The sequence below is a fragment of the Lichenostomus cassidix genome, chromosome 3, assembly GCF_008360975.1.
Source record: "Lichenostomus cassidix isolate B80296 chromosome 3, HeHo_3.0, whole genome shotgun sequence".
Taxonomy (NCBI): domain Eukaryota; kingdom Metazoa; phylum Chordata; class Aves; order Passeriformes; family Meliphagidae; genus Lichenostomus; species Lichenostomus cassidix.
In genome coordinates this window covers 102,941,450-102,954,929 of record NC_139483.1, presented here as the reverse complement: position 1 = coordinate 102,954,929, position 13,480 = coordinate 102,941,450, and the positions used below count along the sequence as shown (strand labels likewise).

At 43.0% G+C, this 13,480-nt stretch overlaps 1 protein-coding gene across 3 annotated transcripts in view; it reads left to right on the top strand.

Annotated features, from left to right (window-relative positions):
* The window catches only part of LOC146440333 (uncharacterized), a 31,330-nt gene extending 18,162 nt beyond the window's left edge, over positions 1–13,168 (top strand). Inside the window, exons 7-11 of one of the 3 annotated variants that reach the window (XM_085056942.1) lie at positions 1,336–1,434; positions 7,949–8,052; positions 8,749–8,868; positions 10,356–10,485; positions 10,957–13,168. In XM_085056942.1, the coding sequence (XP_084913068.1) occupies positions 1,336–1,434; positions 7,949–8,052; positions 8,749–8,868; positions 10,356–10,485; positions 10,957–11,012 (509 nt within the window). In that variant the 3' untranslated portion in view covers positions 11,013–13,168. Of the gene's footprint in view, positions 1–1,335; positions 1,435–7,948; positions 8,053–8,748; positions 8,869–10,332; positions 10,486–10,956 lie in introns of those variants that run through there. The other 2 variants (XM_085056943.1, XM_085056945.1) reach the window with 2 other exon arrangements.
* Positions 13,169–13,480: the final 312 nt, after the last annotated feature.

Below are 13,480 nucleotides of genomic sequence, written 5' to 3'. Positions count from 1 at the left end.
CTTTCTGTTCAGTTGAATTGCACAGAAGGTTTCTGTTGTGTTCTGATAACCAGCAAATTCAGAGAATTTCAGACCGAGGGAGGGAGTGAATGTGCAACTTGGAAAGGCTGTGTTGGAGGCTGCTTAGCCAGCAGCTTCCCATCCAGCAGAGTGAGGGATTTTCATCTTGAGCCTCTCTATGCATGGCCTTGAGAAGGATGGAGCACCTCCTTGTTTTGCATAGAGTTAAGCCTCGTTTCTGGCTTTCACTTTGCATCTTTGCAACTGTCAGTCCTCACTGATTGACTCCAAGCACCCCTGGTTCATACATTCCCTGCCTACCAGAAACTCACATTTGTCTGAAAGTTCAGCTGGATGATGAATGCAAAGTCTGGTCCTAAATCTTTTAGAGATGATAAAGGCAAGCAAGATAGATTTAGATAGACATCTGTGCACAAAACAGCATGTGTGGTGTTAGCCAGAATGCTGAAATTAGCTTCTAAAGCCAGATAAGACAATTAATATATTACATGCCATATTTAACCATCTGTTTTCCAACACTTCATCAGTGGATTCAAGCAGTTCCTAATGTGCAAATATTCAAAAAGGAGAAATATTCATTAGCATCTGCATTTATGCAACAAAAAATCAAGCTGATGCGCAACTGCATAAACCACAGAGTTCATTAGGTGAAAGGAAGAAAGGAAAAATCAGAGATGTGGAAAAAAGCCCCTTGATTTATGAAAGATTTGAAGATAACCCTAGACTGTTATGTACAGGCCTTAGAAAGGGGTTAAGGGGAGTCATTCAGGGCAGTGTGTGAATCCTTACTGGTTGCTTTAGTTACTGAAAGTAATCATCAAAACAACTTCTTTTTCCTCTGGCAGCTCTCTCTCACCTGTGCTCTTTCATGGAGCAATTAATTTGGTAATTATGGATTTCTGTTAGCTTGAGCAGAAGCCTTCTCACTGAAGGTGGTGGAAGTTAGAGCTGGATACACTGGATGAGGCTTTTGTTCTGCAGGAACGACAGCTCCCTCCTTAGGTCCCCAGCACAGATGTGCCAGAGGTTTACATTTCTGAATATTGTTAGTGTAGCCACTCCCGAGTGAGTTGTTTTTAATAACTTATCCATGTAGTGTCCTCGTCCAGCCTTTGTTAATAAATCCACTGTGATGAGCAGCATAGATTAATGTGTGGCTTAAATTACATAACATCCAGGCATCATGACATAGTGAGCAGACAGAGGCATGATTAATTGGTTTTAATGTGAATATACCTATGTGATTATCTTTTAAATTTGGGATTTGGGGTTTTTTCATTTAATTTTTTAATGGAGATGCTTTCCTATGTGCAGATAACGTGAAGAGTAAATCATCTGAGGACAGTCCTTCCAGATACTGTTGGCATGGCAGCTCGACTTTCCTCCCAGTGGACGATGCGTGGCAGGGGCAGGGTACGTCTCTCTGTCCTTTTTCTATAGACAGACTAGTACACTAATTCAGGAAATCTCTTCAGCCCGTTCCCTAAGCCTCAGACATCAGGGTCCACTTCCCACGTGGCTCATCTACTGGTCAGGGACAAATCCAGTGTGGGTCTGGTTTTGAGCAGGTGCCCAGAGCTGCTGTGAGGTCAGTCAGGGCAGCAGTTGTCCACGTGGGACCCTTGAGAAGGGCAAGAAAGTGCATTTTATTTATGTTTTTCCTCAGAAGATAAACAAACGATGCAGGAGGTACAGCCTGTTTTGGTGCAAAGTGTAATTAGAGCTCCTGGGCAGCAGCACTATCTGCAGGGAGGCTGACTGCAGGCTCCGTGTCCTCTCTCCAGTGGTTGCTATCAGCTGCAGGCAGATAAGCACAGGAACAGGGCAAGCACGGGGCGATCCCTCCCCACACCCTCAGAGAGCAGGTCAGGGACTTCCTGAGCCACAGGCAGCAGGATGAGCTCTGCGTTTCAAAAAGCCCCACGTGTTAGCAGTCAACTCAGATTTCTGAATTTGTGAAACGAGTTCAAAGTTGTGTTTGGTTTTCATAACTGAAGCATTGCGTTTCCCTGCCTCCCATCGCTGTGTGGGAAGATGGAGCTGAGTGGGCTTTTCCAGCCAGCCACAACCCCGGGCTCGGGGGGGTGGCTGGGGGAGAGCCATGGGAGGACAGGCTGCTTCTCGAGCTCTGTGTACCTTTGCCAAAACTTTAAATTTCCTTGGAAATGCCCTGAACCCAGATGCAGAGTCCAACTCCAGTGCACTTTGGCAATCAGGATTTCAGTCCTTTTATAACTGGTAATGGTTTTTTTTTGTTTTTCTTTTTGAGTTTTGAAAGAAAGACAAGCATGGGTCCCGAGTGGCTGGAATAATTTGGCATGAACAGTGTGGGTATTAGATGACATTTTCTCTTGACCTTTTGGTCAGGATTGAGTGAAGTATCTATATATACCCCTGTCGTTGGGAGGCCTTCCTCTGCTCTTGCAGGAATGATGGCTGATGAGCTGAGCAAACCTCTTCGTGCTCTAGCTGCTCTGATTGCTTAACTGCAGGAGAACCCGGAGGGGTGGAATGCATTAAGGAGAAAAGATTGTGGTTGTCTTGCTTCTCTGCCCAGCGGTAACTGAAGCTCTGCAGCAGATGCATCATTTTGGCCGTGATTTTATAAATAGCACAGTTTGCTTTAAAAAGAATAAAAACAAAACCCCCAACCCCAAGCATTCCCTTCCTGTGGTGCTGTGTTTCTTTACCCCTGCATTGCTGCAAAGGGTGCCTGGCCCTTTCCAACTCTGGAGCCCATCTCGCCCCCGCGGGATGGAGGGCGGCAGTGTGGGCAGCCCTTCAGCAGCATTCCCTTGCACTACATTTAGCACATGTCAGACTTGGCACACTCTGGGCTTGATCTGCAGTTGCAAAGCCAGGCAGAGCTCTGCTTTTGGAATTCCCTGTCTGTCTGAGAGTGGAACCACTGGAGAAAATTCAGCAGCTTGCTTCTGCAAACGTTGGAGCAGAAGCATTTGGAGGATTCTGTCTGCCTTACAGCTTGCTTTTTTGTCCTGGCATTTTTTTTTTCCTTTGAATCATCAGCCTTCATATTGATGCAGGGGAGGGTTGTGTCATGAACATGTATTCCCTGAATTTAGATGAGGTAATGGTTGGCATTAAGGTCAGTGCTGCAGGCAAAATGAGCTCTTAAGACAGTTAAACACGGCCTGTTAGCTCTTGCAGGCTTGGGAACTAAAAAAAAAAAAAATGCCATTCATAGCCTAAATATGAGCTGGGGTCATTTTATCAAATCCAGAGCAGTACATGTAATGCATCTCTTTGTTCTGTGCTGGGCTGGTACAGCTGAAGGAGCTGGATGCTGGACTCCTGCCTGTGTCCCGGCTGGTGGAGCTGCCTTGGCCAGCTCCCTGCTCCACACTGGGTTATCTTTTTGTGAAGTACCAGCAATAATAACACGCTCACTTACAAAAGGCTTGAGGCTTAAGTGTTGGCACAACTGGGAGCATATATACATAGAGGGAGAGAGGGAGTTAGTGGTAAAGGCAACTGGGCAGTCACTGAGATTTTGGAATATTGAAAAGACTATCAATCAGGCTGGTTTCAAAACAACACACTGCTGTGTTGACAGTCATTAATGATACACACTGCTGGTGGTTAATTCTTAATTATGGTCATATCTGGAGTACTGTGTCCATTTCTGGGTTCCCCAGTAGAGGATAGGTAGGGATATACTGGAGCAGGTCCAGCCATGCCTGTCTATGGGCACCTGATGGGGTCATTGCCCATGGTCAGCCCAGAGAGCGGGGAAGAGGCAATGGGTAAGGAGTGAATTTCCACTTACATGTAAGTGAAAGCTCTTTTTTTATGGTGAGTGTGGTCAGGAAACAGACCAGTTTGCCCAGAGAGGTTGCAGACTCTCTACCCTTTAATACATTCAAAACTCTAATTGTTACATTCCTGAGAAACCTGCTGTAGCTGAGCCCTCTGTGAGCCGGGGGGTGGGACTAGACAATCTCCAGAAGGCCCTTCTAACCTCATTGATTCTGAAATTCTCATTCTGTCATACGTCATTGTCTCTGCATATTCAAATAATAAGTCCTTAGCAAACTAAGCCTTTGTTAGCTGGGGACATTCAGTGTCTTGAAGCCACATGGTCAGCACTAAAGGCTGCAGTCCCAGCAGTCCCACCAGCAAACTCAGGTGGCCAGGGCTCTGCCATGAGGGAAGGGGATCCCAGAATGGGCAGCTTTTTTCATCATCATTTTTCCCTGCTCATCATTAGTGTTTGCATAGTTTTCATTCTTGTCACAAAGAGAAAGAAAGGGAGCTGAACCTCTTCTCGTCCTGGCATAATTCACTTTAATTTTGAGCCTGGGAAGTGCCCTGCTTTTGCCAGGCACCTTTCTTGCTTCTTCTGCAGGGTTGTTCTTGATCTTCCTGCCTCTGCCTTGGAAGCTTTATTTGCATGTGTTTCCCAATACTCCCTTTGTGTACCTATGCCACTAATCTGCTACTGCCTCTTTGGTGACATCTATTTACTTAGGCTTTGCTGTCCCACAGAATGCATGGCAAGCTGTGGCTGGTTTTGCTGTTATAAAACATGTAACCCACACACTGCAGCCAGCTGGGCTGTTTTAGAGCACTTGGGTCTGGTTCCAAGTCAAGGGAATACTAATTTTATCCCATGCATCTGCTTCCAAGTGCAGTGGACCTGCACTTTGGCAACAGTGTGGTGCAGTCTCAGAAAACCCACATGCTGCTTTGCAAATGCAACGTGTCTCATGACCATGAGAGTCACTTTTTACTTGTGTCTTGGCATCTTCCCAATGAATCCTTCTTAACTGCCAATGCAAATTTTCCCCAGAATCTTAAGAAAATTCCTGTGTCTCCTGACCCTATGTCTCCTTACTCCCAATTTTCCTTCTGTTCGGGGTTAAAATCAATTTTAATTCCTTTGTTTTATGGGAATCAGTAGCTTTTTTTCCTTTAAAAGAAATCTTCAGTCTGGGATTTATTTGATATTTTGCCTCTACTGAATTATGCTGAAGGAAGGTGCCAAATAAGTGATTCCTCCACCCAGCAATTGGTAGCAATAATTTTGACCTGTAACACAGATATGCAACCTTTAGACTGGAAATTATCTACCCATTTCAACTGACTGTATTACACTTGGTCTACAAGCAATGGCTTGGCAAAGATTTGGGTTAGGATTGTGTTCATTACACAGTCAACTGCCCTTTGCAAAGGGATAGGTTTTCTACAGCAGCCACAGAAAAACTCAGTAACATGGACAATATGCAGCCTATTGAGGGATTTGATGAACCTCCCTTAGGTTTCTGCTGCCCATATTGAGGGACAGCACGCCAAGAGAGATGCTGGTAGATTAGAATCCAAATGTACAATTTTGGATTAGAAATTTTTTAATCCCCTTCTCGGTGACTCAGCCCGAGTTCTGAGTTTTGCTGCAGTACTTTCCAGTTTCATTTTCCAGGCCAGATAATTAGGTTCAGCCTGTACAGTACTGCACTCCACCCTATCTATCAGCAGGCACAGAGAACTTGCTGACTGCCCCCTTTGACCAGACCCTGCTGCTGTGGGGCCCTGTTTGCTTTCTCCCCAACACCCCGCAGCAGTCTGCTCCCCATCTGCTCCTCCTCATTACACAGGAGAGAGACTGGAGACCAAGGGCATTCAGGTAGTTGGTGCTGGGCTGTACTTTCTGCCTGCAGAGGTGCTAGCAGCCTCCCTGATTTCTGAAGACACCTTTAACATTGTGCCTTTCAGGGTCTAAAAGTGCTTTCATTGCATGGGGTGCATGGAAACCACCTTGGCCTTGAAATGCATGCTGCAAATGTTTGTTGCCAACAGAAAAGTACAGCTTTGCCTGGGTGGGGTTTGCTGGAGGACTGAGGTGGTTGCAAGCAAGAACTTAGTTGGAAAATTATATTTAACAGCATTGCTTTTGTAAAAATGAAGAGCAGGAATTGCCAAGATGTTGGTCTACATTGGTGCTGAGGGAGATATATATCACCTCTGTCAGGACTAAACCCACATGAGGAGCAGGGGTACGTGCTGCTGCATGGCACATTCCTTTTAGTGTTTATGTTCACAGGAATTACTGATCAGTTTTAGCTTGTGAGAGAATTGATGACCAAAGGAGAATCAGTTGCTGATTTAAAAATACTAGAGAGTATTCAAAGTTTAAAGACACTGTGGAAGATGTCACTGAAGAAGGGAAAGATGCTACACAAGAGGAGAGATTTTAAGCCAGAGCATTGTGATAAGTACATTTAATCTGATTTCCCCATCAAATGCAGCAAACTTTAAAGAATCTTATATGGCCCTTAATTTTAGTCTGAGTTGATTTTAAACACCCCTGGGACACAATGCTTTGGGAAGAGTAATTCTGAGATGAGGCAGAGTCATCACTGTCTGGCCAAGTTTCATGCCCACATGTGACAAAGGTGAAGCATTAATGTAAGCCCAGTGCAGGCAGTTTGCCATCAAAACTATTTTCATGTTTTAAAGTATATACATAAATGCACTTTTTGAGATATCAGACGTTAAAAAGGTGAAAACAACAGTTGTGGCTTTCCATGTGTTATGATCTGTTTTGCTTGCACACCCACGAGAGCATCCATTAACAAAACTGCTGCCTTGCAGCTCAGGAGACTGAATTCTATTTTGGACTGGAATTTTACTGGGGAATGCATTCAAAATTAGCTGTTCCTTTCCCTTTTGAAGAAGGAAAGACATATTGTCTATATAGAGAGCATGGATTTTAAATTGAGAAACTTGAACAATGTTTATAATCATGTTTATAACATTTGGCAGTAAACTGGTCAGAGCAACTTTTTGGAAACAGTTTTCTTTTATCATTCCCAGCATGCTTTTGGTTTTGGCCCTTCTTCAAGTAGAAGTTTTTCCATCCGGCTTGGGATTTTTTTTTTAAGAGAAGTAATCAGCTAAGAGTTATTATTACGTGTTGTGTTTTCAAAGTATTTCTCCCTGTTAGGATAAGATTTAAGATTGTTACATTCAAATTGTTAAAAAAATAATCAAGTAGTGCTTTCAACATCTTATGCCAATTTATCTGCTTTTTTGCACCTCATTCAGTTTGGGTGAAGGAATTAAACTGGTCAGTTTTGCCTTCTTGCCTCAGGATAGTTTGCCAGTGCTTTGTGGAGAGGCAGCTGAGGGCTTGCAGCCAGATTTTCAAAGGTACCAGATGCTGAAAGATGTGGAAACCTAAAAGATTTTGAAAAGTTTTTTGCCTAGCCCCCACGAAATGATCAGAATTGATACAGGGTAGGTGTTACCTATTTCATGCCTATTTAGAGTTGCATCTTAGGCAGATTTGGAAATCAGTGCTGGGATGGTGCTTTTCTGGCTTACATTCAAGAAAAGAAAATAGAAAAGGAAGGTGAAGTTGAGAATGTACTTGGTTCTATTTTTTGTAAGAAAGAAAGCACCAATGAGACCAATAATGAATGCACAAATCCTTTGCTAAGAGTACTCTTCCTTACAAATAATTGCCCAGAGGATGGTGTGTTGCAGTGAATGGAAAAGCCTGCTGTGTCTGCCAGTGTTTCTGGATATGCCTCAATCCTTCTCCATAAAATTAAAAGGAAATATTTGACAAGCCACGCTATTAGTTTTGTAAAGCTTGTTTCCTTGAAGTACAGGCTGGAAGGGCTTTTGTTTCTGTATGTGCTTTTCTGCCTTTCTTTCATTTTTCTCCTGTCCTGAAGAGTGCAGTCACTAATTGTGCATTCGCAGTCAATGTATATGTCTTTATACATTTTTAAAATAAATTTGTAAATGTTTTAATGCATTTAAAACTTGTACATACATGCACATCCAGTCACGACACAGGCAAGCAGGAAGATGTCAGGTATTTTTGCAGCATTTGTGCTACTCATGTAAGGCTGGGAAGTAGGATGAATTTGAACGTAACTCATTCATATGCTTGCTCTAATAGGTGACCCTTCAGTGATTGACCTGGACTCTGACTGGAAAGCTCCCACAGAAGAGTGGGGAAACTGGACTGGAGATGAGGAGCATCAGATGAGGAGTGAGAAGAAGGTGAGGCAGTGGTGTTGATGTCCAAGGCAGACCTGCTCCACTGGGGTCAGCCTCATCCAGGCTGGCGTCTCCAGTGCAGCCCTGGAGCCAGGCTCCTTTGGCTGTGGAGGCTTTCTCACGCTGGGAGGAAGTGCTTGGCATGGTCACTCCTTGCCCTGTCTGAGATAGCTGGAGCTGGGGGACACACTTGCAGGATGCATGAGATGGGCTGGGGGGAGTTGCCTGGTTCTGGGAATTCATCATCCAGGTGGTATTGCTGTCCAAAGCAGCAAACCCTGGGTGTTTGCACCCTACTGCTGCTGACCTTCTCAAATACCCAGGCCTTAAAAGAAGTGTGAAGTCCAGAGCTGACACAGCCTTCACAGCATCTCAGGCAGCTGGGACATATTTATTTAAGTTTGCTGATAAGAAGGTTTGGTGATAATGATACTGTGGTATCTTGGGTGGAGATGTAGAAGCAGAAGTCTTGCTGTTTAAATGCTTTCTAGAAGCCCAGGGAAATTTTCCCCTTGGGCAGCAATGGGAAGAGCATGCTGAGCTTTTTGCAAAGAGCTGAAGTGTGCACCTTGTCCAGACAGACAGCCCTGCTTGTACTCTGTCAGCACACACTCCTGGAGGTAATCAATCAGTTTTCCTGAAAACAAAACAAAATTAGTTGTCCCAAGACTCCTCTTACAAAATCTCTGATGCTTTCAGGATTTGCCAAAAGGCAAAGTAGGCATTCGTTTCTGCCTTTCTGGGCTTGAAAGCAAAACACAGCGGAAGAAGAAGAAAATGGAAGTGAAGGAAGCAAGGGGTGGAGCTGGACTGAGGCATGTGAGTATTTTGATTCCAAGAATAGTGTTTGGTTTTCCATGAGCAGAGGGGGATTCTTCTCTGTTAGGATGACCTAAGGGAGACTTTTCTTCCTCTCTGTCTTCTGGCTTTCTCTTCTCTTTTCTCCCTGTCTTCCCATAAAAAGAAGTTATGAGCACAGTGAACAGTGGAGTTTTGCAACATGGTATTCCATAACATATTTTCAAAACACTTTGATTTTTCAGTACAAAATGTTGTGCACTAAACTTGGAATGCATCTGCCTAAAAATTTTTTCTTCCATGATTAAAGCCAGATGCACTCCAAATTTAGTGTACAATTGGCCTGTGCTTCATCTATAGCTGAAGGTAACACAGAGATATTAACAGTAATGAAAAGGTGGTTCCCAAAAGTCAGCGAAGATAAAATAAGGCCATTCTTATACCAGTGAAAAGCTTATTGAGACAAAAATGTCTCGGAGTGCAACAGAGAGAGACTGTGGAGAATGTCAGTTCATTTTGGATGGGAAGTGCAAAGGAACAGAGTGTTTACTGGGTTTTGGACCAGTCCTTGCCTGTTATTGGTGCTCAGTGAAATGAGAAATTGTGGGGGGACCTCCCAAAATGTCCAGATTGTATTTCACAGAATATGGTTGTCTGGACATGTACAGCTGCCTTTTTTTTTTTTTTTTTTTTTTATTTTTATTTTTAACCACTTGTCTTCCCCATACACCCACTGTGGTTTCTCATGATCCTTGGGACAATTTTTCTCCCCGATCTTCTGGTGATCCTGTTTTAAGGGAAAGGTTTTAACTACCTCACTGACCACAATCCACATAATCATTAGGATATCCTATCAGTTCCCAGAGTGCTGCCACACCACTCTTCCTCTTGCACATCTAATTAGTTCATTTAGCTTTGTATGTACCTCAATGAATAATCTTAACAGTGCTGTTCAGACTCCCCAGGACAGCATTCCTTCTTCTGACATGTTTATGATGGGACAGAAGCAGCTCATGTTGCATGTCAGCCCCAAATGCTGGTGTCTGGTACCCCAAATGCTGCTGTGCAAGCTCATTCTTCAGATGGACATAAAAAAATGAAATTATTTATGAAGCCAGAGTCACAAAGTTGCTCATCACACTCCTTGTGCTATGTCCAGTGTTTCTGTGGACTCCAGTCATTTAACAGTCACTGGGCACATCTTACTCTTCAGTGTCACTAGACAATGACAGTACTTTCATCTCAGTATTTCTTGCTGCTCTTCAGTTCACTGTGGGAAGCCAGGGGAAAAATGGTAACGAAAGACAATTTCAACACTTAAATCCTTTCTAAAACAAATAAATAAGAGGAAGGCAGATAACATGGCAAAAGATTCTAATCATGTAAAAATTAATTTGTCCTGCAGTTTCTTTAAATGCCCCACAATAATGACATTTTCTCTCATATTTTGTACTTGCATATGCTTCGTTTAACTCATATGCTTAGTGAAGCATATTGTTTCAATTAAGCCCCAGCAAGGTTTGCAAACAAGTATGGAAGAAGGCCCAAAGGACTTGATATCTACAAAACATAGCAGTGATGCAGTCTGCGCTTCCTTCAAAAAATCCTTGGACATTGCTAATAATTCATCCAATAACGGTAAGTGATTGTTTTTGCACAGCTGATGAATTTTCAGAATAATGTGTAGTCTGAGAAGCATTCACAAATGTATTTTTAAGTGAGTATGCAAAATGCTTCTCCTTTAGCTGTATGTGTTAATTCTTTGAGAGGCTCTGTATTACTCAGAGGCTTTTCTGTCACAAATACCAGTTCCTGCTCCTCTCAGAGTCACTGAGCAAAAAAACAAAAGCTACTATTGCACTTACTGACAGTAATTTTTGCACAGCATTTTTCAACATGAAACAGAAGCAAATGTAAGTATGAGTGAGTCAGAGCCCACTAAAAACAGAGTCCTCCCCACGACTTTGAATTACCCTTGAAAGTAGGTGGCCCTTGTAAAACACATCTAAGAACTGTTAAATCCCCTTCATCAGGCAAAAAGCCAACAGTACTCAGGGACACCACTGCACGTGGAAGGTTTGTACACTGGCCATGTGGTTTGTATCGCAGGTGTACCTGGAAAAAAGGAGAGGAGGAAGAGGAAGAAAATGAAGAAAGAAACTTGAGGGAGCTGTGTTGCTGCCAGAGTGCCAACCCAATGGGGCAGACATGCCAATGAGCTGCAAGGATTCTGCTTTCTGTGATGCCGCTGAGCCCCAGGCAAAGAGAGGCTCCAGGAGACCTCCCAGCGAGAGGAAGAGGAGAAGAGGAGCAGTGAGCCAGGGAGCGTGAGTGTGTGAGAGAGTGGAGAGAGGGAGCAGGCTGTGCACAGGTGGTGGTTTTGAAGCAGAGTGGCTGTTCATTGCAAGCTGCTGCCTTTGATCAAAAGCTCTTGAATGGGGTTTGATTGGTTGCATTAAGTCCTTTCAGTTTTTTGCTGTCATGTTGTTTGTCAACTTGTAGTGTTCTATGCCGTTGTAGAAATAGTTGGGCTGTACCTGACTGTGATTGTACTTTGGTCCCATGGAGGATCCACCAGCTAGTCTAGTCTCCTCTGACATTTCTGCAGAGGTGCTCATCGACAGGCTAGTAATGTACAGAAGGAAGCACTGTTCAGAGACAAAGGGAGAATAACATGGATCATTCTCCAACCTCCTAACTTTTCAATCCTTGGTGGCTGCTATCGTCAGACTTGACCTCTTACCTTGCCATATTTATACTTTTCACCCCACATCACACCAGCTTGCTCCTCAAGGGAACATTTCTAAAGGAGGTTTTAAATTTGCTTGGAAAGATGGGCTAAACCCTTTTTTCTCCCTGGATTTCATGGTGGGCTAAAGTTTAAAGTCTCGTATGTCCAAAGCATGTTGCATCTGTACTTATAGTAAACTGAGGTAACTTTTTAAAATAATTTTTCTTAATCTGATGTTTGGAAGTTTTTATCATTTTGTCACTTGAATATTCTAATATAAACTAAATTTGTAAATGAAGTTTTAAAAAATGTCAGTTTAGTATTTATTGAAGAGTGTGTATTTCTCCTTGTCAGAGGGCTCATAGTACGGAGGACAGAATGTGTTACAATTGAATACTGTGGTTTATAAACAATACTGAACTGACACCACTAAAAGCAGAAGCCCTTTATGCCTAGAGGAGCTGCAGCTTTGGTGATAGCTGGGGGAGTTTCTTCAGACAGTCCTGAGACTATGCCTGACCCATCCCAGAAGTGCTGCCTCGAAGGATAAGATAGTGTTTCTCAAATCTCCATCTGCATTTGACTCTGTGCCTTTGGAGATGGTGTGGGAAGGTTACTAATGCATGTTAAATGAGTGCATACTTGTAGGCTTTGGGCTGATGCTGTGAAATTCTTTTCACTAGGACAGTGAATAAGAGATGTCCTTGGCTTTACACTGCCACAGCTGCACTCCTGTTTGCATCATGGAGCCAAAGGAGAGCTCTGTGCTTCTGCCATTGCATTCCTGATCCCAGCTTGTCTGAGCTTTACCTGCAGCTCAACACTTTTCCCTGATGGCCTTCATCTGTTGCATAGCTGTCAAAGCAGCTGTACCCTTCAGAGAAGCAATTAACTGCAGCAATGTATTTGTGTTTAGAGTTTAGCTACTATATGTTAAAGGGCAGTTCTCTTGTGCTGTGATTTTTGGGGTAGTTAGCTGTACTGTGTGCCCTGAAATTTAGCACAGCAGGGTTGTTTCAGACAGGCAGGGGAGGGGTAATCTTAACTGATGCCACTTAGCAGCCCACTGTCTAAAATCTGCACATCTTGGTGTTTGTGTCTCAGTGTAGGCGAAATACTGGCAGTTCATGAATTGGCTGAATAGACCAAAGAGGAAAATAGCTTTTATCTGGAAAGTAACTGGTTTGGAGCAGATGCCTAACAAGAAAATACATGGCCTCACTGGAGGAACAGGTACAGCAAGTTCAAGGATTTAGAAGATGTACTAATGAGTATGTGGGTAATGAGCAAAATTCTGCTATCTCTGAAGCCACTGGAAAACGTTCATTTGACCTCATTGGGGCCAGGATGTTGCCCATGGTGTTTGCTTAGCATTGAAGATAACCTCTGTCATCCAAAAAAGAAATAATTTTAAAACAAGAGTAAAGAGAAGCTCACAAGATTCATGGACTACAGATTTCTGCTTTTTTCTCTATATCTGCTTGTAAACTTTTTGATGTCTTTGTAATTATGCTTTATTTCAACATTTTTCAGTATTTCAAATGTCACCGTTTTTATAATAAAAAATTAAAACTTTTGTCCAAAGCCCAACACTCATGAGCTGTTTTATTTAATTTGTGTGTGAGTAAGAGCCCTTTTTTTTTTTCTTGCTAGAACCATTCCATTTTCAAGCTTTTTCAAGATACTATCAATTTTTTTAAGAGATTCCCTTCATCTGAACTCTTCTATGTTTAGGAAATCCTCATGACACTCTTTTGTTGTTGGGATGAAAGAACAATCCAGACTTATAACACTGACAAGTTGACTGTGGTGCTGATGAGAAGCAGCAGCAAATTATATTACCGTTTTTCCGTCACATTCTTCAGTACCCCTCTGACTGACTTCAGCGGTGTCTGGAGACCT